The following is a 24,087-nucleotide window of genomic DNA, read 5'->3' as shown; positions in this document are numbered from 1 at the left end:
ACATCATGGGACACATAAATCTGTCAAATCAAATATAATTAAATATAAAAATCTAATTCTGACACAAAAAAACAATTAAATTTGAAGTGCAATTCTTGAAAAAAAAAAAAAAAACAAATTTAAAAATAAAAATTTGAATTCATTTACTTTACACCATAAAACTAGTATATGAATCTTTTCTATAGACATTTTATGTTGCGCAAAGTGTACATCAAATAATCTCGAAATTGTACTTACTTGATACTTTCTGGTGTTGATGTTGTTTCTTGCTTAATCATGTCAGGGGGGTTTAAAAATATTTGTGGTGCTTTAATATCTGTAGCACAGCTGAGGGAATCAGTCCTAGGACCAAACCCAGAATAGATCTCATTGGATATCATTGTTAGTGTTTCCTGTGGAGATGGAGGACTGGTTGAAAAGGACGTGACTTCCTCTGTACTTCCAGCAAAGGAAGGTAAAATCGATAATGGAGAACACTGTATGGTATCCGCTTCCATCTGGACCTTATACTGCTGGTAAGATGAGCCAGTCTGTGAAGTTTCTTTGTTCTGACGCATAGGGCGAAAGGGAATGGGATGAAATGGTTTCCCAACCTCAACGGAAGTATACCTAGAAGGTCCAGCCTCCATCTCCACCCCTCCTGGCTTCAGCTCTGGACATGAGTTACAGATCTCTGAATCCAAGCTGCTTCCTCTTGGAACAGTTTCCTGAAGAGAAGAAGCCTTTTTAGTTGTGATTGAATTTTGTTCTACACAGGCAGATGATGATGTGGTGGTTGTGGACATCATAGCTTCTACGAATTCCTTTGTTACCGTTGTAGTACTTTTACTGAACACAGTTCTTGGTTTTGGCACTGGCCTTGGCACTGGCTTAAGATCTGTTTCTGTGTAAACCATTTTTACATCTGTGTGATTTTCATTACCAGAGCTGCTGTCTTTTTCATCTCTACTTGGATATTCAAGAGAATCTGTTTTCTCCATGCAACTTGAATAGAAAAGTAAGTTTGAGTCACCAGAATTGTTTCTCAATCGACTAATTATTCTCTTCCTGTGACCAGTGGCACCAACACCAATTTGTTGAAGGACCTCATTGTCAACTGATAGAATATCTCTAACTCTGTGGTAGCCATGCTGCCTGAAACTGTCCTGGTATCTTTCCAGATGGATGGCACAGAGCCAGTCTGAAATATCCGCTTCTTCATCAGCAGTGGACATCGTGGCCAAACTGGCCAAGAATCAGCTTCTACCAAATAAAGTGCCAACTGAGCATTTTCACAAAGTGAGCAGAAGGAATCTAGAAGAATAAAAAAAAATCAAACTTAACATTTGGTATTCAAATTGTTATAATTAATTTAAATTAATTTGTTTAAAACATTACTTTATTGTACAGTTGCAATCAAATGTATTCAGCCCCCATTCCAAATGAAGGTTATTAGTAAAATGTACAAAGTTTCTGCTGTTTGCAATAAACCAATCAAATAAAAACAATATAAATAACTCAACACAACTACTATAACACGTGGTTTCTCCAAATTCAACACAAAAGGCCACATTTAAAGACTACTGCCATCTCAGAATTTTTCAACCACTTCACGACAAATGTCTTCAGTACTTCATACAAACAAAGCCAGACCCCAGTTTCCGTCATTACTTCTGGGGAATCCTGGCCCATTTCTCATTGACAATAGCCTCCAGTCATTCTTAAAGAGGTGGTTCACCCCTTTTAATACTGGCCACATCGATATAACGTTGAGAAGTTTCACTCAAATACGTTGTGTTGCAAGTGGTGCCTGTGAGCAGCGCTATTGCGGACTGCTCATCCTCATTGCACGACCCTCCCAGGCTCCGTGACCTCTGATGTCCAGTGATGTCACGTCAACTTGCTGTTGACCTGACATCACCAAGGTGGATCTCAGTCTCCGTGAGTCACTGGGCTGTGGGCAGCGTTTCACCGCTGGTCACCGCTCAGCATCGCTCCTGCAATCGCTCCTGAGGAGGGAGCAGGGAGATGCTGTACAAACACTAACCTCTGATTGTCACACCTGGTCAGAGTAGGGGTAATTATACAAACACTATTTGCCCGAAGGGCAACAAGAGGTACCCTAACTAAATACATAATCAAATAAACTTTATTAAATTATATAAATGGACAAAAGTTAAAATTGGCAGGTGGGAAGCCAATTCCGTATAAGATAAGTGCGGCCGACACTACTCTGGATAAATTCCTAATGTAATATGGCTGGCTATCACCTACACTGCCTGTTAAAAACTAACAGCTAACAGCCTCCCCGACATGTTTCTCCATGACTTGCTTCATCAGGGGGCTGAGGCTATGGACTGCTGAAAACCAGTTACATCCCCTTTTAAAACCATTCTAACATGCTGTATATAAGAGCCTAGGCCGCTGTGTAGAATGTAAAAATCACTTTATGGTACTCACCTAAAGGGCGATGCGCTGCTGACTGGTCAAATGGGTGTCTCCTCTTTCGGCCATCTTTGTCCTTCTTCTGAAGCATGGGTGCATGACGAGTCCTACCTCATCCACATTAAATGGTCCAGCGCAGGTGCACTAGAATACTTTGATCTGCCCTGCCCAGCACAGATCAAACTGCGCCTGCGCAGGACCTCAATGCAGGCCTGTGTGAATGACATAGGAGAAGAAGGAGGATAAAGATGGCCTTAAGAGGAGTCGCATAGCCAGAGAACGGAGACACCCATCTGATCATTCTGCACCGAACCGACCGTTAAGGTGAGTATTATAAAGTGATTTTTATGATCTACACAGCGGCCTGGGCTCCTATATACAGCATGTTAGAATGCTGTATATACCGGTAAGAGCCCACTGGTGGTGGCCGCAGCTTATAGTCACCAAATCTGGTGACAGGTTCCCTTTACGTGTAAAAGATGTAAAGCTAGGAAAATGGTAGATAAATGATATAGATAGATAGATAGATAGATAGATAGATAGATAGATAGATAATATATAGATTAAATAGATAGATATAGATAGATAGATAGATAATAATAATAATAATTTTATTCATTTATATAGCGCTATTAATTCCACAGCGCTTTACATACATTGGCATAGATAGATTGCACAGCTATTTAGCCAAATAAATATTTAAAGTGATAAAGTGATGTGGGGTCCCTCCTATTTTTCATAACCAGCCAAGGTAAAGCTGACTGCTGAGGCTTGATGGGGAACCTCACATCATTTTTTTCCTTTATTTATTAATGCAGCTAAATAGCTGTACAGGCTGTCTGTCTCTGTCTGTCTGTCGGCCTCTATTCTGCACATTTTTTTACACATAAAAAATTTCAGTATTATCTGTTTTTTTTTCAGGTACGTGTCACACGGATGCCATCCCTGTGATGTCTGTATTTTATTCGGGCCACCTGGAAAAAAAACGGACATGTCTCCATGTGGATCAGACGGACACCCAGGAGGTTCAAAGGGACACATGGTCCGTGTGAAAACATGGAGGAGTGAAGATCCAATTGATTTTAATAAGTATGCGTGTTAACATGTCTCCGGTATGTGGGAAAATGGACACCACACACATGAGAGACAAGTTGTGAAGGGGGCCTAAAGGTGTTGTTCACTGTTGGAGAACCCCTTTATAATAGCTCTACAGTACAGAACAGTATACTCAAACGCTGCAGCCGATCAGCGGCCTCTGATTGGCTCCAGCAGTCACGTAACATCAAAATGTCATCTGACTGCTGGAAGACACATTGCCAACATGCCCCTACCAGCACTGGTGTGTGCTAAGTGTTAAGGCTGCTTTACACGCTGGTACACAGGCTGCTCGTGAAAGCACCCACCCCCGTCGTTTGTCCGTCACAGGCAAATTGCTGCCCGTGGCGCACAATATCACTAGGACCCGTCATACGTACTTACCTTCATAGCGACGTCGCTGTGGCCGGCGAACTGCCTCTTTTCTAAGGGGGCGGTTCATGCGGCGTCACAGTGACATCACACGGCAGGCGTCCAATAGAAGCGGAGGGGCGGAGAGCAGCTGCATGAAAGTCACGCCCACCTCGTTGCCGGAGGAGGCAGGTACGGTGTTGTTCGTCGTTCCTGGGGTGTCACATGTAGTGATGTGTGCTGCCTCAGGAACGACGAACAACCTGCATCCAGCTCCAGCAACGATATTTGGGAAATGGACGACGTGTTAACAATCAACGATTTGGTGAGTATTTTGCATCGCTAGCGGTCGCTCGTATGTGTCACACACAACGACGTTTGTAACGAGGCCGGATGTGCGTCACGAATTCCGTGACCCCAACGACATCCCGCTAGCGATGTCGTTGCATGTAAAGCCCCCTTTAGTGTTTTTTATTTTTTGCTGTAAAACTATTAACAAGGGGTTTCCAGTACCGGTCAATGGGTCTATTACCATGTTGGACTTTAAAGGGGTTGTCTGGGACTGTTTAACTTTTTTACTAGGGCTTAAGAACTATCAGGCAGGTAGTTGCTAAACTAGTTGCCTGTTCTGCTAGGCACAGATCTGTGATGGCACAGAGTATTCACAGACTGCTCTTGCCGGCAATTCTGTCACTTCCGCTGACATCACGGTCGTAGACACAACAGCGGCTTTTCATCCCCTCTGCCCTGTTCATGGGGAATGACTGCTGATGTCATGCTGATTGATAGCCGTCTCCCTGCTGCCTAACTGCGTGAAGCTAGCTGTCAATCACCATGAGGTCGACAGCGCAGAACGGAAGAGGGAGCCACAGTTCTGAGCCGGCACCAGGTAGAACAAGACGTTACCAACTACCTGCTTGTTAGTTCTTAAGTCTATAATAAAAAACTAAAGTAGTCCTGGACTACCCCTGTAAAGACCACTGGCAAAGAATGCACTACTTTGGTCTGATTTTTGGACGTGTCTGCGCAATTCAAAATAAGGATAAAAAATTCTAAACTTAGATTGAAAATCGTTAGTAAAATAGGTGAGTTTTGGATCATTTGTGGTGCTTTTGTCATGACTTTACATGGTGGGAATGGACTCACATAGTTTAGAACATTATACAAACTCTTGAGGACAAATTTACACATTCTCAACAACATCAGCAAAGTTTTTTCAAACAAAGCACCAAAAGCCGAGTCACTACAGACATGGGATACAGAACCCTGCTACAAATATGCATATAATGCTTCATTTGCCTCATAAACAGAAATGTGCATAAGTATACACAACTACATACCACTGATACCGACCAGAAAACATTTGAGGCCCTGGAGCCATCTCTGACATTAGATTTATAAAACTAACCACTTACATATCCATTGCTTGTGCAAATAAATACCATATAATACAACTGTGTCTAGACGCACATCTGAGAGGATCACATCCAGCCGAGAAGAGGAAAAAAAAGAGTCCAGAGAGTCTTATATCAAGCCAACTAGAGCATGAGAGAGGTCAACATGCAACAAGCAAAGTATAGGAAGGAGGAAATCGCGAATATTTCAATATCTTATCTTGAGTCTCCTCAGTTCTATGGAAAGAAAACATTCTTGCGAAAATTAGATATTAGGTAGAACATGAAGCTCGAAAGTCAGAAGGACTAATAAGACGAAAGTTTCCCACACACATTAGCTAAAAGTCAAACAAACCCAAAAATGTCATGTGTATTGGGGTCTCCTGACTCATATCTGAAAGATGATGTCAGGGAGAGAATGGCCTTCAGCCCTGGCATTTGGAGTTACACATGCCCACTTGTTGCATGATGAACATATAATATATTTGCGCACTTGTAGGTTACAAGAAGTAAAAGAGTGTAAAAGTGGTGAAAAAAATTTGAAAAAATAAAGAATTGCGCTTTTGGCGCCATTTTCTGAGACCTGTAGCGATCTCATTTTTTATGATTTGAGACTCAGTGACAGCTGATTTTTTTGCATCTTAAACTAAAGGGTGCTTTACACGCTGCGACATCGCTAACGATATATCGTCGGGGTCACGTCGTTAGTGATACACATCCGGCGCCGTTAGCGACATCGCAGCGTGTAATACCAAGGAACGACGATCAACGAGGGCAAAAACGTGAAAAAACTTTGCTCGTTGACACGTCACTCCTTTTCCAAATATTGTTGCTGCTGCAGGTACGATGTTGTTCGTCGTTCCGGCGGCAGCACACATCGCTATGTGTGACACCGCAGGAACGACGAACATCTCCTTACCTGCGTCCACCGGCAATGAGGAAGGAAGGAGGTGGGCGGCATGTTCCGGCCGCTCATCTCCGCCCCTCCTCTTCTATTGGACGGCTGCCTTGTGACGTCGCTGTGAGGCCGCACAAACTGCCCCCTTAGAAAGGAGGCGGATCGCTGGCCAGAGCGACGTTGCAGGGAAGGTAAGTCCGTGTGACGAGTGTAAGTGATGTTGTGCGCCACGGGCAGCGATTTGCCCGTGACGCACAACCGACGGGGGTGGGTACATTCGCTAGCGATATCGGTACCGATATCGCAGCGTGTAAAGTACCCTTTAGGTTGTTAATTATGCCAAAAATGACAAAAAGAGAAACAGTTGACGGGAGTGCAGTCAGTCTTTTTATCTAGTTTTATATGGGTCATGCCTTCTGACCATGCACCCCTCCCCCACTAACCAAAGGTGATTTGATTCTCTATAGCAGGATCCTACTTGCCCATACACAGGAGGCTTTTTAAAACCAGAAATAGGCTTCAGTGTAGAGTAGGTACCCAGTTACAAAATATGCCGTGAATGGTGACTGGGCAGATATAAAAATGGCCATTTTTGTATGCTAAATCTCTCTTTTTTTTAGATTTCCTTTAGCAGTAACACATATCTACATTCATTGTCTTCATGCTTTAGCATTTTAGAGTGCAAACTGTCTCTTTTTTGTAATTTTAGGTCATGTTCAGTTATGCAGGAATCTGGGAGCGGTGTGCTCCTGAAGATGCAACTTTACAAAATCCCTCTAACTTTGGTAAAATAGAAGTTGATGGACAATCATTTCATCACCTCCAGTCTACTGTAACTACATGTGATAGAAGTAATTAAAGTACCCCATAGTACTACTACAATTTGTCCTTTTTTCACCATGACCATTGTCAACTTTCTTATTTCCCCAGTCACACTAATCTCTATATGCACATTATCTCTCAGTGAGGAATGCCCCCTTAAAGGGAACCTGTCACCAGATTTGGCGTATATAAGCTGCGGCCACAACCAGTGGGCTCTTATATACAGCATTCTTACATGCTGTATATAAGAGCCTATGCCGCTGTGTATAACCTAAAAATCACTTTATAATACTTACCTAAACGGTCGCTGCAGTGGAGTTGGGTCATATGGGTGTCTTCGTTCTCCGGTGCCGGAACCTCCTCTTCCGGCCATCTTTGTCTTTCTTCTGAAGCCTATGTGCATGACGCGTCCTACGCCCGTCATACACACTCGCCGGCCCTGCACAGGTGTACAACAATACTTTGATATGTCCTGCTCAGGGCAGAATAAAGTGCGCCTGCGCAAGACCTCAATGCCGTTGAGTGTGGATGATGTAGGACACGCCATGCACTTCGGCTTCAGAAGAAGGACGACAAAGATGGCCGAAAGATGAGGCACCAGCACCGGACAGAAAATGAAGAGGCCCATATGACCCAGCTACATGGCAGCGACCGTTTAGGTAAGTATTATAAAGTGTTTTATACATTATGTATTCACAGCGGAATGGGCTCTTATATACAGCATGTTAGAATGCTGAATATAAGAGCCCAGTGATGGTGGCTGCAGCTTATAGGCCACAAAACTGGTGACAGGTTCCCTTTAAGACTGACCCTTCTGTGCATCCCTGGTAGTTATCTCTACTGTCTATATACCCTTTGGCTGGTAAACCTACCGTACAACAGATCTACTAGTCTATTTATAACTAGTGCCAACAACTCTCTTTAATTAGCATCTTATAACCAGTAAAATTTGCCTTCACTTTTCTCATGATGAACTAGGAGATCAAGGAAAATGTAGCTTTAGCATTGCCGTGTCTCCCTGACCATTCTCTATTACATTAAATGGTAAATCTATACTTAAAATATTACATTTACAGTCTACAGTACTATAGGACATAATCAAGACATAAAGGGACTACATATGCATTGTGTTTGCGCAGAGGAAGTATCTGTCTACCAGAAGATTTTCGACTTTAAAGATATCAGCACAAGTGGGGGTGAGAATGAAATCACACCCAAACAGTGTGGAAATATTAAAAGTAGCTTGGTGACAAGAAAATATAGCAAAATATATTTTTATATATTTAGTTGGTTTACACCTATTTACAGGAATAACAGATAGGGGACCTTCAAATTAGCAATGTAGATAAAATCGTTTTGTCAATATGCCAATGAGCTTTCCTTTGCTTAAAGGGAACCTTGTCACCAAAATTGGTCCCAATAAGCTGTGGCCACCACCTCTCTTATATAGAGCATTCTAGAATACAATATATAAGAGCCCAGGCTGCTCTGTGTAACATAAAAAAAATCTTTAATATACTCACCTGCGGGGCGGTTGGGTCCGATGGGCATCATTGCTCTCAGACCGGTGCCTCCTATCTTTTTGTAATCATAGTCATCCTTTCCTGCTCCGTGTGGAAGATGCATCCTACGTCATCCACACAGTATCCCCCATGGTGCTACTGCACACACGCACTTCTCTCTGACCTGTTGCAGGCAGAGCAAAGTACTGTAATTCGCAGGCACGAGGAAAGGTCAAACAACGACCGCACATGGGCTCTGCAATACTGTGATCTGTCCTCAGCAGGACAGGGATAAGTGAGCATGTTCAGGAGCACAATGGAGGACACTGTGTGGATGATGTAGGATGTGTCATCCAAATGGTGCAGGGAAGGAGGACGGCAATACAAGGAAAAGAGCAGGACCAAGATCATCGGACCCGACCGCCCCAAAATGTTTTTCATGAGTGGCTTACTTCCGGTCCTTCTCACCAATACTTCCACCCTTTCCACATATATGGCGGGCACACACATACACCGCCACCTACAACATACAAGCCGCAACAGCGCTGATGCGTCCGGCATCCCAAAAACCTTGATTCCTCTCCCCTGGTAACCCTGCCACTGTACCACTATTTACCTATGTATTTTTTCTGCTCTTCTCAATGTACTCTGCTTTACATGTATTTACCTATGTGGTGCATGTTTATTTTCCCAATATGTCTTCCTATTCCAAATATATATGTTCAAAGTGACACTATATGTTCTTCTATGAAATTGTCCTTTGCTTCCTTTCGAATATTACATTGATACCACACATGCTTTCTAGGAGTTTCCTTAACCATCTCTTCCATTATATGAGCATCCCTTGACCCAGCTACACTACAGACGTGCAATTATTTCATTTTTCGTAAATATTGCACATACCATACTTGTATATATTGTTTGCATTAGAATTTATGTTATTAATTTAGTAATTTCCTTGTAATTTCTGTTTATTTAGCGACCGCACGATTGAAACCTAGGTGGGTCGAAACGTCAAACGTGTCGCTCATTATGATTTTCAACATAATAAATTACCTTTTTGCATCACATATTGAGAGTGCCATGAAATTATATATTACTTTTTTTTCTACATTACAGAGTGGTCTGGGCACTTATATACAACATTCTGGAATACTGTATATAAGAGCTTACTGGGGGTAGCTGCCGCTTATAGGGGCCAATCTGGTGACAGGTTCCCTTTCAAAGGGCAGTGCTCAAGTTCTCCTCCGTAAACTCCTTCAAGCACCACCTCTGATCCTTTATGGAAGGTTCCACCGTTCTGACAGTCATTGAAGTGGATAGCTGGGTGGCTCTGTGGTTGCTTTGTAGCACTGGGATCCTGGGTTCAAATCCCTCCAAGGACACCACCTGCAAGGAGTTTATATGTTCTTCACGAGTTGAGTGGGTTTCCTCTCACATTCCATAGGGAACATGGATTGTCAGCCCCAGTGGGGACAGTGATTATAATTAGCGATGATCGAGCACTACCGAGCTCAGGTGCGCAGTACTTGTAACAATCAGTTCGATGCTCGAATGGTATTATGGAAGTCAATAGGGAACTAGAGCACTTTTGCAGAAGATTTTATGGAAAAATGCTCAAGTTCCCCATTGACTTCCAATATGCTTGGTACATGCCCGTCCGAGCATCAAACTGCCTGTTACGAGTACCCGAGCATGGTAATGCTCGCTTATCACTAATTATAATGTCTATAAAGCGCTGAGGAATATGATGGCGTCATATAAGAAATGCAATCTAAAATATATAACTATTACGCACGCAACGTGCTTTAAATCCAATCCTGTACTCTCCCTGTTGTGGTGAACTGACACACTGCACAATCAGACTCCTTTTAATCTTTCCAACCAGAAAAGCATGATGCAGCTATAGATGTTATTGCAAATTTGGGCACCAGTTGGGGTTTGGCACTACAATGTTTGCTATACACATGACATCAATATTGGCTGATACCACCAATTTCCTCAGGGCTCATTGATTATCTTATGATTGTGGTGATATTTCAAACATGATATTATGATAGGGCATGTTGAAATCCAATATGTCCAATCTTCTGTTGGCACAAGCCGCTTTAGTGAAATTTTCTGATGATCTGTTGACTATGGTAGATTATAATTAACGAGAACCCTGGTTATGACACAACCTTATTTTTCCCTTCTCTAACTTTTTGCAAAGCAAGTATCATAGAATTCGATAGGCCAATGTTTTGATCTTATCGTGGACCTTAACTACGGCCTCCTTGAAAAAGTCACAACATGTAGTTGACTTTGAAATTAATCGAGGTCTAAGCACACACATTTTACAGATATACCGTAATCTTTCTAACATTTGAGAAGATCATCTTTGACTGTCCTTTAAGCTTTAAAGAGGACCTAACTCCAGACCATTTGTGGCTAACTTTTGCTTTTAATGTTCTCTTGCTGCTCCGCTGAATTTTCTTTATTTGTTTTCTTTTAAAAAATCTACCATAGAGTTGCAGACATATGTGATTTTTTTTTAATTTACTGCGCCCTCAATGCTAATTTTTATGAAGAGGGTGTTGCTCATAGGAATCTCTGATTCTGTAGAGTGTGTCTTTAAAGTGAACCTGTCAGGTTTTGGTTGCATATTGCTAATCCCTGCCTAACTGTCCCTGTATACACTAGCATAGTTAAAGAGATATTTAGAAAAAGTATTTCTAGGATTCTTTATAATATGCTAATGAGGCCTGTGACTAATTGCAAGGGTGTTACTTCCCTTGGCTAGTCGGCCCCTTTAGTATGTAAGCACGCCCCTGTGCGAGTGCTAACATGTTAATGAATGCACAACGTCAAACGCATGGTCGATCTCTCTGCTCTCTGCTGACACTGCGCCTGACGCCGGATTTCTGCTTGGTGTGCATGATCAGAAGTCCCGGACTTCCAGTCATGCATACTATGAAGCCAAGTGTACGCGTCCCGGCTTCAAACTGGTGTAGTGCACATGACCAGAAGTTCGGGGATGTTCTAATCTTGTACACTGAGCCGAAAACCAGCGGTGGCGGCAGAGGTGAGAGCGACTATGCCTCTGACGCTGTGCATTCATTAGCATGTTAGCACGACCACAGGGGTGTGCTAACATGATAAGGAGGCCGACTAGCCAAGCGAACTAACGCTCTTGCGACTAGTCGCTGGTCTCATTAGCATTTAATGATCTTCAGAAATACTTTTTCTAAAGATCTCTATCTATGCAACTAAATAAAGGGACAGTTAGGGTACCATCTCACTAAACGATGTACGAGCGATTCCGACCACGATACGACCTGGTCAGGATCGCTGATGCGTCGCTACATGGTCGCTGGTGAGCTGTCAATCAGGCAGATCTCACCAGCGACCTGCCACCAGTGACTCCAGTAACGATGCTGCGCTTGGTAACCAGGGTAAATATCGGATAACTAAGCAAAGCTCTTTGCTTGGTTACCCAATATTTACCCTGGTTACCAGCATACAGTTACCCGATATTTACCCTGGCTACATGTGCAGGGAGCCAGCGCTAAGTGGTGTACGCTGGTAACCAGGGTAAATATCGGGTAACCAAGCAAAATGCTTTGCTTAGTTACCTGATATTTACCCTGGTTACCAGCGTACGCTGCTTACACGTAGTCGGTGCTCGTTGGTCTCCCGCCGTCAAACACGCCGATGTGTGCTGCACAGCGGGAGACCAATGAGCAAAAAATGAACCAGAACAGTGTGTAACGATCAGCGATTTCACAGCAGGGGCCAGGTCACTGCTTAGAGTCACACACAGTGAGATCGCTGATGAGGTCACTGGTATGTCACAAAATCTGTGACTCAGCAGCGATCTCGCTAGCGATCTCGCTATGTGAGAAGTACCCCTTAGGCAGGAATTAGCAATATGCACCCAGAACTACTCGTGAACTGCACCTGACAGGTTCCCTTTAAAGGGTAGTTCACTACTTGGAGAATAAGAAGTGGTTGTCCATGTTTGCCTCATAAAAATAACAAAGCCCATATTCCCCTTGGGTGCCGACACTGTTCCAGCGATGTTGGAACTTGCGTTCCTGGGGCTGACATTACATTATTATGGTAATTGAGCCCCACGACCAATCAGCGCCAGATTTATTTTTTTGATGTCTAAATAATTAACAGAAAGTGAGGGCTACGGTTACCACTCACTTCATGTTAATTACTTAAACCTACAAAGGCGGAAATAAGGGAGCCGACACTGATTGGTTGCGGGCTCGTTCTATAACAATGTCACATGGGCCCCGGGAACGTAAGTTCTGACATTGCTGGAACCATGGCAGCACCGGAGGTCAGTATAGGCTTTGTTATTTTTATGGGAAGAAAGTAGAGGAGTGAGAAGAGGTTGTCCCAGCAGCGGACAACCCTTTCAAGCATCTCTGCATAATTACTCTGTAAATAATGCCCCCTCATTAATATTGTAAACATTAGAACTATATAAAAATTTTAAGATTTTAAAAAACATAAAAAACTACGTACTCAAGGGAGAAGCGGGAATAGAATAATGACAAAAACTGCCCACGTCTGATTCCATGACAGGACCTATTTAAAAAATACACAATCTAACAGTAATAACGTTCTAAAAGGGTTGTCCAGCCAATGAAAAGATTTTTGTCTTTAGAACCTCTTAAGTTATTAAAAGATGAAAGAAGGGTTACTCAAGATACCAATCCCCACCGGTGAGAAACTGAGCAGTCAGAAATATCTGGTGCCTTCCATCATTCTCTAGATAATTGTATGACGCATACATAGTTTGGTTTGGGACCAGGAAGCATCAGGGCCAGGATATTGGAAAATCAGTGACGTGAATCTTTTTTTGACATGACAACATTCGTTGTTTTTAACCTTTTAACCATTTTTTTAACATGTTATTGGCTGGACAACTTCTTAACATTGAAGCACAACTGCTACACAGCTAAGCAGAAAGAAGGGACAAGGAAGCTGGTCAGGGCTTGAAACCACATTGGTCTTTATTTTTTTCCAAAAACATTGACTATAGTTTGTAAAAAATACATTTAGAGAACAGGTAAAGCTGTGTTTTAAGGTACTAAGAAAACACCAGTAATGGGAAACCAGTGGGTGCACATGCAACCACAAACCGGGCCTCTGATAGTCTTCATCTGATTTTAACACCAATAAAGTGTCTATGTATAATATTTGTAAACGCTGCCAAATATAAAGTGCAGTTCACATCTATTTCCCCATATTATTCACAAATATTTACCCACCACAACTCTAAACTGGTGATATGTCGGTCACACATGATGTCCATCAGGTAAGGTCCAGTTGTTGGTACCAAGAGACTAAATTTCAAGATCTTTGCTAGGCTCCCCATCTCACATATGTGGATTAGGAAGTGACTTGGCACTATTGGAATACGGCAATGTTGATGGCACTATACGTTACACTATCTGTACACAGTATTCATTGTGTGCCTGAGACAACTGTATACTATATGTGGCTCTGAGCAACATATCAAATTACAGACATTGGCCTTAATTTATTCCCTTTATTCCCTATATTAGTTCCCTTTATTTTTTTGAGCAGTGTATATATATATATATATATATATATATATATATATATATATATATATATATTACAGTACAGACCAAAAGTTTGGACACACCTCATCTCTAGAGCGACTATCAAGAGGAGACTTTGTGCAGCAGGCCTTCATGGTAAAATAGCTGCTAGGAAACCACTGCTAAGGACAGGCAACAAGCAGAAGAGACTTGTTTTGGCTAAAGAACACAAGGAATGGAAATTAGACCAGTGGAAATCTGTGCTTTGGTCTGATGAGTCCAAATTTGAGATCTTTGGATCCAACCACCGTGTCTTTATAGAAAAGGTGAATGGATGGACTCTACATGGCTAGTTCCCACCGTGAAGCATGGAGGAGGAGGTGTGATGGTGTGGGGGTGCTTTGCTGGTGACACTGTTGGGGATTTATTCAGAATTGAAGGCATAATGATCCAGCATGGCTACCACAGCATCTTGCAGCGGCGTGCTATTCCATCCAGTTTGCATTTAGTTGGACCATCATTTATTTTTCAACAGGACAATGACCCCAAACACACCTCCAGGCTGTGTAAGGGCTAATTGACTAAGAAGGAGAGTGATGGGATGCTACGCAGATGACCTGGCCTCCACAGTCACCAGACCTGAACCCAATTGAGATGGTTTGGGGTGAGCTGGACCGCAGAGTGAAGGCAAAAGGGCCAACAAGTGCTAACCATCTCTGGGAACTCCTTCAAGACTGTTGGAAAACCATTTCCGGTGATTACATCTTAAGGGTAAGAACGCACTTTGCGTTTCCACATGCGTTTTTGGTGCTTTTTAGGTCCGTTTTGAGAAGAACCTTTTTCATGCCAAAAGGCATGCTTCTTGATTTCACAGCAAAGTCAATGGAAAATGGGGATTTCTAGACTGCACTTTGCGTTGCTAAACGCTGCGTTTAATTTGGATATTTTGTGGCAAAAACCATGCGTTCAAAGAAGCAGCATGTCAATTGTTTTTGCCATTTTGGTGCATTTTGCTAACATTGAAGTCAATGAGAAATGGCAAAAACCAAGATTCTTTCAAATTCCTGCGTTTCACCTGCTTTTTCAGTGCAGAAAACATGCATTTTGGACTACCAAAACGCATGCTTTTTGGACATCAAAATAATGATTTCATATGTCCCATTACACACACACATAATCCGACAATTAAATTTAGGAAAAATATGCATTTATTGCTATTTTAGCGATAAAATGTATATTACCGCTATAATTTTATGAAATATATCTATTTTCATAATTTTTACCATTAATATAGATTTTTTCCTTTTTTCTCTCTTTTTTTCATTCTGTTTGACTGAATAAATTTTATTTAGCAGTGTCTTGACGTTCAAAACGCATCTGTCAAAACGCAGGTGAAAAGCATGTAAAAAGTGTTGAAAACGCATCTAAAACGCAGTAAATACGCATGCGTTTTCAGCGCTAAATTTCTGAAAAATGCAACTTTGATCAAATCAATTAAGCCCAAAACGTGCGTTTAGAACTGCAAGTAGGTGAACGCAAAGTGCATTCTTACCCTAAAGCTCATCAAGAGAATGCCAAGAGTGTGAAAAGCAGTAATCAAAGCAAAAGGTGGCTACTTTGAAGAACCTAGAATATAAGACATATTTTCAGTTGTTTCACACTTTTTTAAGTATTTCACTCTACATGTGGTAATTCATAGTTTTGATGTCTTCAATGTGAATCTACAAATTTTAGAGTCATGAAAATAAAGAAAACTCTTTGAATGAGATGGTGTGTCCAAACTTTTGGTCTGTACTGTATATCTATATTTTTTTTTTCTTATTTTATTTTTCCTCATATTTTACATGTTTCAATTAAGAAAATAGGAAAATGGGTCTACACAAAAGTTTGGCACCCTGCATGGTTAGAAACGTAGTAGCACCGCCTTTCTCAAATATCACAAATTGTAAATGCTTTTTGTAGCCACCCAAGAGTCTTTCAATTCCTGTTTGAGGGCTTTGCACCCACACTTCCTTGGAGAAGTCTTCCAATTTCTGTGAGATTCCTGGCTCGTCTTGCATGCACTGCTTTTTTGAAGTCTAGCCACAGAATTTCAATGATGTTCAGATCAGGAGATTGTGAGGGCCATTGTAAAAAGTTGAGGTTGTCTATTGTGGATTTTGCCGTGTGTTTACAATCATTATCCATTTGTAGAAGCCATTCTCTTTTCAACGTCAGCTTTTTTACAGCACACTTTCTGTGAGAGCTGCACGCAGGATTGCTAGAGAGGCAAATCAGAACTCCCGCTTGACTACAAAAGATCTTCAGGAATATATAGCAGACTCTGGAGTTGTGGTACATTATTCTACTGTTCAGAGACACCTGCACAAATATGACCTTCATGGAAGAGTCTTCAGAAGAAAATTTCTCCTGCAGCCTCCCAATAAAATTCAGCATCAGAAAAGCCTGATGCATTTGGAAACAAGTCTTGTGGACCGATAAATTTAAAATAGAACTTTGGCTACAATGATGAAAGGTATGGTGGAGAAAAAGGGGCGCAGAATTTCAGTAAAAGAACATAACGCTAACCATTAAGCATGGGAGTGGTTAAATCATGCTTTGAGGTTGTGTTGCATCCAGTGGCACACAAATTATTGATGTAAACATAACACCATCTGTAAAAAAGCGGAAGTTGACAAGAGCATACTATGTTAACTTTATGTCTTTTCACCATCAACTTGCTTAAAGTGAACCTGTCAGGTCATGTATGCACCCCAAACCATGAGCAGTTCTGGGTGCATATTTCTAATACTTTCCTAGCAGTCCCAGCCTATACTAGCATAGATAAAGGAATGTTTAGAAAAAGTACTGTATTTGTAAAGATCGTATATGATATGATAATGATGCCAGCGACTAGTTGCAAGGGCGTTAGTTCCCTTGGCTAGTCGGCCCCCTTAGGATGTAAGCATGCCCCAGTGGGCGTGCTAACATGCTAAAGAATGCGCAGCATCAGAAGATGGTCGCGCTCACCTCTCAGCTGCCATTGTGTCCAACACTGGACTTTGGCTCAGTGCACATGATACTGGAGTTTCGGTGGTGCGCATTACATGAGTTGGAAGCCAGGACGCGAACATCCAGCTTCATAGTGCGCATTACCAAAAGCCCAGGATCATGAAAACTGAGCCAAAATCCAGAAGTGGCAGCAGAGAAGCGAGCGTGACCATCCTCTGACGCTGCGCATTAATTAGCATGATAGCACGTGGGCATGTTACATGCTAAGGGGGAAGTAAGGAAGTAACGCCCTTGCGACTAGTCTCTAGCCTCATTTGCATATCATATGGAATCTTTGAATATACTTTTTCTAAATATCTCTTTAGAGAGATTAGCAATATGCACCAAGAACTACTCATGGCTCTGAGTGCATATTGCACCTGACAGGTTCCCTTTAAGCAAGTTGAAGGTGAAATAATCTCTAAAGCCTGCTTTACACGAGACGATAGATTGTGCGATAGCACAATCGATCGTACCCGCCCCCATCGTTTTTGCGCCACGGGCAATTAGTTGCCTGTGGCGCACAAACTCGTTTAACCCCCGTCACACGTACTTACCTTCCGGACGACCTCGCTGTGGGCGACGAACGTCCACTTCCTGGAGTGGGAGGGACGTTCGGCGTCACAGCGACGTCATACGGCAGATGGCCAATAGAAGCGGAGGGGCGGAGATGAGCGGGATGTAAACATCCCGCCCACCTCTTTCCTTCCATTAAAGAAGTTGTCCAGTTACCAAAACTGATTTTTTTTTCTGATAAATCTTGCTAATATGTGCCCCTCAACACATCTATTATGTTTTTTCAGCAAAATTACCTTTTATTGTGCACCAGCAGCACACGGTCATTGCTGGCTCCAGCTCTGATGGGGTTAATCTCTCCTCTGACTTCCTGTGTTCAGTTCCTACAAGTCCCAGAATTCTTTGTGGCTCTAGGGCGGTGTCTGGCTTATCTAACACACCCACTGTGTTTAATTCACCCACTCTGCTCCCACCCAAACCCTCCTCCCTGCCTCTTCCCAGTGGATGCACTGAGATCAATCATACAGAGACAGCAGCAGCTCTACACAGCCAGGGGAAGAAAGTGTGTGTGCGCGTATATACAGTGTAGGTGTGTATATACAGTGTGTGTATGCGCGTATTTACAGTGTATGTGTGTATATACAGTGTGTGTATGCGCGTATATACAGTGTATGTGTGTATATACAGTGTGTGTATGCGCGTATATACAGTGTATGTGTGTATATACAGTGTGTGTGTGAGTGTGTATGTGTGTGTGTATGTCATACTCACCTGTCTGCAGGGTCCCGCTGCCATGCCTGCTTCCAGCCCCTGTCCCGGTCCCGCCGCTCTGGCTGTGTGCAGTCTCCCCGGGGCACGTACGAAGCTTGCAGGACCTGGCGGTGGATCACCTGATGCAGTCACCTGACGCATCAGCTGATCGTAATTCTCGCGGTGTCACCCGGCCGGCTATCAGCTGATCCTGCCGTCAGGGGACTTCATCAGCTGATTACCGGCAGCTCCTGCAGTGATGGGCCAGGATCAGACTCCGCTGCAGGAGCTGCCGGTAATCAGCACAGACGTGAGTATTTATTTATTTATTTTTATTTTTTTTGCACTGATGCTTCAGCTGATTGTATAATCGGCTTTTATACAATCAGCTGATGTGTGATGTGATTCACGTAGTTTAACCTGACACATCATCTGATCGCTTTGCCTTCTAGCAAACCGATCAGATGATATTGGATCCGGATTGGGCGGCGCGGGACCCTTGACCCAGGATTACTGCGGAGGGGGGTTTATTTCAATAAAGATGGAGTCACTAATTGTGTTGTGTTTTATTTCTAATAAAAATATTTTTCTGTGTGTTGTGGTTTTTTTTATCATTACTAGAAATTCATGGTGGCCATGTCTAATATTAGCGTCACACCATGAATTTCGGGCTTAGGGCTAGCTGATAATATACAGCTAGCCCTAACTCCATTATTACCCAGCTAGCCACCCGGCATCAGGGCAGCTGGAAGAGTTGGATACAGCTCCAGAAGATGGCGCTTCTATGAAAGCGCCATTTTCTGGGGTGGCTGCGGACTGCAATTCGCAGTGGGGGTGCCCAGAAAGCTTGGGCACCCTTCACTGTGGATTCCAATCCCCAGCTGCCTAGTTGTACCCGGCTGGACACTAAAATTAGGCGAAGCTCACGTCATTTTTTTTTTAAAATTATTTCATGAAATTCATGAAATAATTAAAAAAAAAAAGGGCTTCTCTATATTTTTGGTTCCCAGCCGGGTACAAATAGGCAGCTGGGGGTTGGGGGCAGCCCGTACCTGCCTGCTGTACCCGGCTAGCATACAAAAATATGGCGAAGCCCATGTCATTTTTTTTTCTTTTTGGGTAAAAAACTGCATACAGTCCTGGAAGGAGGATGCTGAGCCTTCTAGTTCTGCAGCTGCTGTCTGCTCTCCTGCATACACTAGTGAATGGAGGATGCTGAGCCTTGTAGTTCTGCAGCTGCTGTCTGCTCTCCTGCATACACTAGTGAATGGAGGATGCTGAGCCTTGTAGTTCTGCAGCTGCTGTCTGCTCTCCTGCATACAATGAACATTTTGAATAAGGAAATGACATCAGACCTTTTTTTTTTTTCATCAACAATCTTTAATGGCATTGTGCACTGATTAATAACGGAGTGAGCAAAAACGCAGCAAAAAAGGCACCAAATCGCGGCAAAAACATGACATGCAGCACCGCAGGTGACAGAGCAGAGCAAGTTGGTGACATGTTCTGCTCTGACACATAGTGTGCTGCATGTCACTGTATCCACTCTGGGACTTGTGCAGGTGACCGGATGATACATGTCACTAACTGCCCCACTCTGTGATTTCTGCTGCATAGTAGCAACTGTATACACTCTCACCTGCACAACAAGTCCCATAGTGGAGACAGTTAGTGACATGTAGCATCCGGTCACCTGCACAACAAGTGCCAGAGTGGAGAAAGATAGTGACATGCAGCACACTATGTGTCAGAGCAGAGCATGTCACTGTCTCCACTCCGCTGACCTCACAGCCCGTACACGCTGCGATGGATGCAGGGGGACACAGAACAAGTAATCGGCCGACACTGGAGTCATCTGATTACTTGGGATGAATTGAGCAGTAAAATGCTCTGGTGCTCGATGGGCGAAGCCCATGCCGATTTTTTTTAAAAAAAATTCATTAAAAATAAAAAAACAAAAAAATCACATTGTTTGTGGGCTCCCGCTGCATTTTCTATTGCTAAGGGTAACCAAAGCAGCTACTGGCTGCTAGCCCCCGCTGCTTGGTGTTACTTTCACTGGCAATAGAAATGCAGGGAAGCATTCTTTTTTTTATAAAGGTTTTTCCCTGAAAACGTTTTTAAGAAAATGACATGGGCTTCGCCATATTTTTGTATGCTAGCCAGGTACAGCAGGCAGCTACGGGCTGCCCCCAACCCCCAGCTGCCTAGTTGTACCCGGCTGGGAACCAAAAATATAGAGAAGCCCTTTTTTTTCATGAATTTCATGAAATAATTAAAAAAAAAAAAATGATGTGGGCTTCACCAAATTTTTGAGTCCAGCCAGGTACAACTAGGCAGCTGGGGATTGGAATCCACAGTGCAGGGTGCCCAAACTTTCTGGGCCCCCCACTGCGAATTGCAGTCCACAGCTGCCCCAGAAAATGGCGCTTTCATAGAAGAGCCATCTTCAGGTGCTGTATCCAACTCTTCCAGTGGCCCTGGAACGCTGGGTAATAAGGGGTTAATACCAGCTATGTTTTACCAGCTGGTATAAAGCCCGAGATTCTTAATGTCAGGCCAAGTTTAACCTGGCCATTAAGAATCTCCAACAAAGGGTTTAAAAAAAAAAAAAAGACATCACACAGAGAAAAATACTTTATTAGAAATAAATACACAGACACAGTAGGGACTCCATGTTTATTACTCCCTCTCACCCCTCCACGATGGAGAGATTTCTGTACTGACCATGCCAGGAGAGAGCGAGGAAAAGAGAGCGAGCGGGGGGGAGAAGAGAGCGAGCGGGGGGGAGAAGAGAGCGAGCGGGGGGGGAGAAGAGAGGGGGGAGAAGAGAGAGGGGGGGGAGAAGAGAGAGAGGGGGGGGAGAAGAGAGAGAGGGGGAGAAGAGAGAGGGGGGGGAGAAGAGAGAGAGGAGGGGGAGAAGAGAGAGAGGGGGGGAGAAGAGAGAGGGGGGGGAGAAGAGAGAGAGAGGGGGGGAGAAGAGAGAGAGGAGGGGGAGAAGAGAGAGAGGGGGGGAGAAGAGAGAGAGGGGGGAGAAGAGAGAGAGGGGGGGAGAAGAGAGAGAGGGGGGGAGAAGAGAGCGAGGGGGGGAGAAGAGAGCGAGGGGGGGAGAAGAGAGCGAGGGGGGGGAGAAGAGAGTGAGGGGGAGAAGAGAGTGAGGGGGAGAAGAGAGAGAGGGGGGAGAAGAGAGTGAGGGGGGGAGAAGAGAGAGAGGGGGGGAGAAGAGAGCGAGGGGGGGAGAAGAGAGCGAGGGGGGGAGAAGAGAGCGAGGGGGGGGAGAAGAGAGAGAGGGGGGAGAAGAGAGAGAGGGGGGGAGAAGAGAGTGGGGAAAGAAGAGGGGGGGGCAGAGGTGCTCTGTCACCAACTGTCTCCACTCTGTGAATTGTGGTGCAGGTGACAGAGTGCAGACAGTTGGTCCCATGCAGCAGGACAGATGGCAGAGCACAGCGGTGACATGCCTGTCAGTGTCTTGCTGCTGGGAGGAGCACACGATCACACTGCCCGACACCGGCCGCTCTCCTGACATCGCAGCAGAGCGGGCGGGTGGACAGTGTGATCACATACTTACGTGCAGGGGGGGGATTCAGCTGAAGACCCCCCCACCGGAACTGCACACTGGCGCCCCGTGCCTCACTATCTGCAGGACGCCGGCTCCACACTGACGTCCTCCGGCTCCTCCCCCTCGATGCTGGGCTGTGACGTGCGGTAGTCACCGCCCACAGCCCTGTCACTCAATCTGAGTGGCGCCGGCATCCTGTGACGTACCCGTCTTGTTTGAGAGCACGGAAATGCCGGGACGTCAGAGGATGCCGGCGGCCACAGCTCCAGGGGGTCATGTGACAGGCACTGAGCGTGCAGCATAGCGCCGCTCAGTGCCAGAAATGGAAATACAAGCCAATGGAGAAAATACCTAGAATTGTAAGTAGAACTTCGACAGAAAATAAAAAAAATGGGTGAACCACCCCTTTAAGCCGTCGGGTGCCGCAGGACGCAGGTAAAGCTGCTGTTCATCGTTCCCGTGGTGTCACACGGAGCAACGTGTGATCCCACGGAAACAATGAACAACCGCCGCCATTTTAATTAAACAATTTTATGAAACCAAGCAATGAGTACACGATTCACGATTTGTGAGCGATACTGCGTCGCTAGGAGGTGTCACACGAGACGACGTCGTGCGGTATGCCGGATGTGCGTCACGAAAACCGTGACCCCAACGACACAACGCACAATCTATCGTCTCGTGTAAAGCCCACTTAAGGCCTGAAACACACTTCCGTTAAAAACACGCACGTGCCGCGAGACACGTATTTACCCTGCGTGTTGCGTGTGGTAAGTACGTGTCTCGGGTACGTGCGGTCCACATGTGTTCTCCGGGTGCTATCCGCGAAAGCACACGTAGAACCGGTAATTTGCATACTCACGTGGTCCGCGCTGCTGTCCGTGGTGCTGATCTTAGGTCTCCAGCCCTGCCGTCTCCCCGCTGCTGCTGCTGCTGCCAGGCAGTGAAGTGAATATTAAATGAGCATAATGAGCGGTGGTCGGCAGCAAGTGGCAGCAGTGGCAGAGACAGGAGGGCTGGAGAAGGTGAGTAAATGTTTTGGGTTTTTTTCACTGACACGTGTGTTTTCTCCGGCGCGTGCCACACAGGACCGCATCCACACTACATCCGTATGGTACGGGTGCGGGCCGTGTGACACCCGTGCTGCCAGAGAAAACGTGGATATGTCAGCGTGTAGAAAAACGCACACACGTACAAACGCACACGGACACACGTTCCGTGCAGTTTTACGTGTGTGTGCCTGCTACCATAGGGTAGCATTGGTGTACGTGTATCCGTGCCAAAGGGACATGAAAAAAATGGCAAACACATACCGGCGGCACGGATGTGTGTCGGAGGCCTCAAAGACATAAAGTTAACATAACATGCACTTTTCAACTTCTGCTTTTTTTACAGATGCTGTTATGGTTGCATCAAGAATTTGTGTGTCATTGGATGCAACACAACCTCAAAGCATGATTGAACCTCCATGCTTAATGGTTAGCATTATGTTCTTTTGCTGACATTCTCTGCCCTTTTTTCTCCACGCATACCTTTTATCATTGTAGCCAAAGTTCTATTTTAGACTTGTTTCCAAATGCATCAGGTATTTCTGATGCTGAATTTTATCGTGAGGCTGCAGGAAAGATTTTGTTCGTGGTTTTGGGTGCATATTGCACCTGACAAGCTCCCTTTAACTGTTCACAATAACGGTAATTTTGACCAGAGGTTCATAAGCCTTTGCATGCCACTGCACACACACAAATATATATATATACAATATATATATATATATATATATATATATATATATATATATATATATATATATATATATATACTAGAAGGTGGCCCGATTCTACGCATCGGGTATTCTAGAATTTACGTATTGCGTAGTTCATGTATGATTTTTGTTATATATATATATATATATATATATATATATATATATATATATATATATATAGATGTTGTTGTGTGTAGTTACCAAGTGTTTGTGTAGGGCGCTGTACATGTTCTGAGTGTCGCGGGGGGTGAGAGCGGTGTTGTATGTGTGTTGCGTGTGTTGCGTTGTTTGTGGAGCGCTGTGTGTCTGTAGCGTTGTGTGTGTGTGTGTGTTGTGCGGTTTGTGTGTGTGGTGTGTTTTGGGGGAGGTATGTTTTGAGCAATGTGTGTGTTGTGCAGTATGTGCGTATATTTGTGT

The 24,087-nt window shown here is 44.0% G+C and overlaps 1 protein-coding gene across 3 annotated transcripts in view; it reads right to left on the bottom strand.

The window, feature by feature from the left end:
* ARAP3 (ArfGAP with RhoGAP domain, ankyrin repeat and PH domain 3) overlaps window positions 1–24,087 on the bottom strand; it is a 249,940-nt gene that overhangs the window by 144,016 nt on the left and 81,837 nt on the right. For all 3 annotated transcript variants that reach the window (XM_075344394.1, XM_075344396.1, XM_075344395.1), the window contains exon 2: window positions 238–1,293. In XM_075344394.1, coding sequence (XP_075200509.1) covers window positions 238–1,214 — 977 coding nt within the window. In that variant the 5' untranslated portion in view covers window positions 1,215–1,293. The remainder of the gene's footprint in view (window positions 1–237; window positions 1,294–24,087) is intronic.

The sequence above is a fragment of the Anomaloglossus baeobatrachus genome, chromosome 4, assembly GCF_048569485.1.
Source record: "Anomaloglossus baeobatrachus isolate aAnoBae1 chromosome 4, aAnoBae1.hap1, whole genome shotgun sequence".
Classification (NCBI taxonomy): domain Eukaryota; kingdom Metazoa; phylum Chordata; class Amphibia; order Anura; family Aromobatidae; genus Anomaloglossus; species Anomaloglossus baeobatrachus.
The sequence above is the reverse complement of the archived record's forward strand: the minus strand, read 5'-3'. Positions and strand labels throughout refer to the sequence as shown.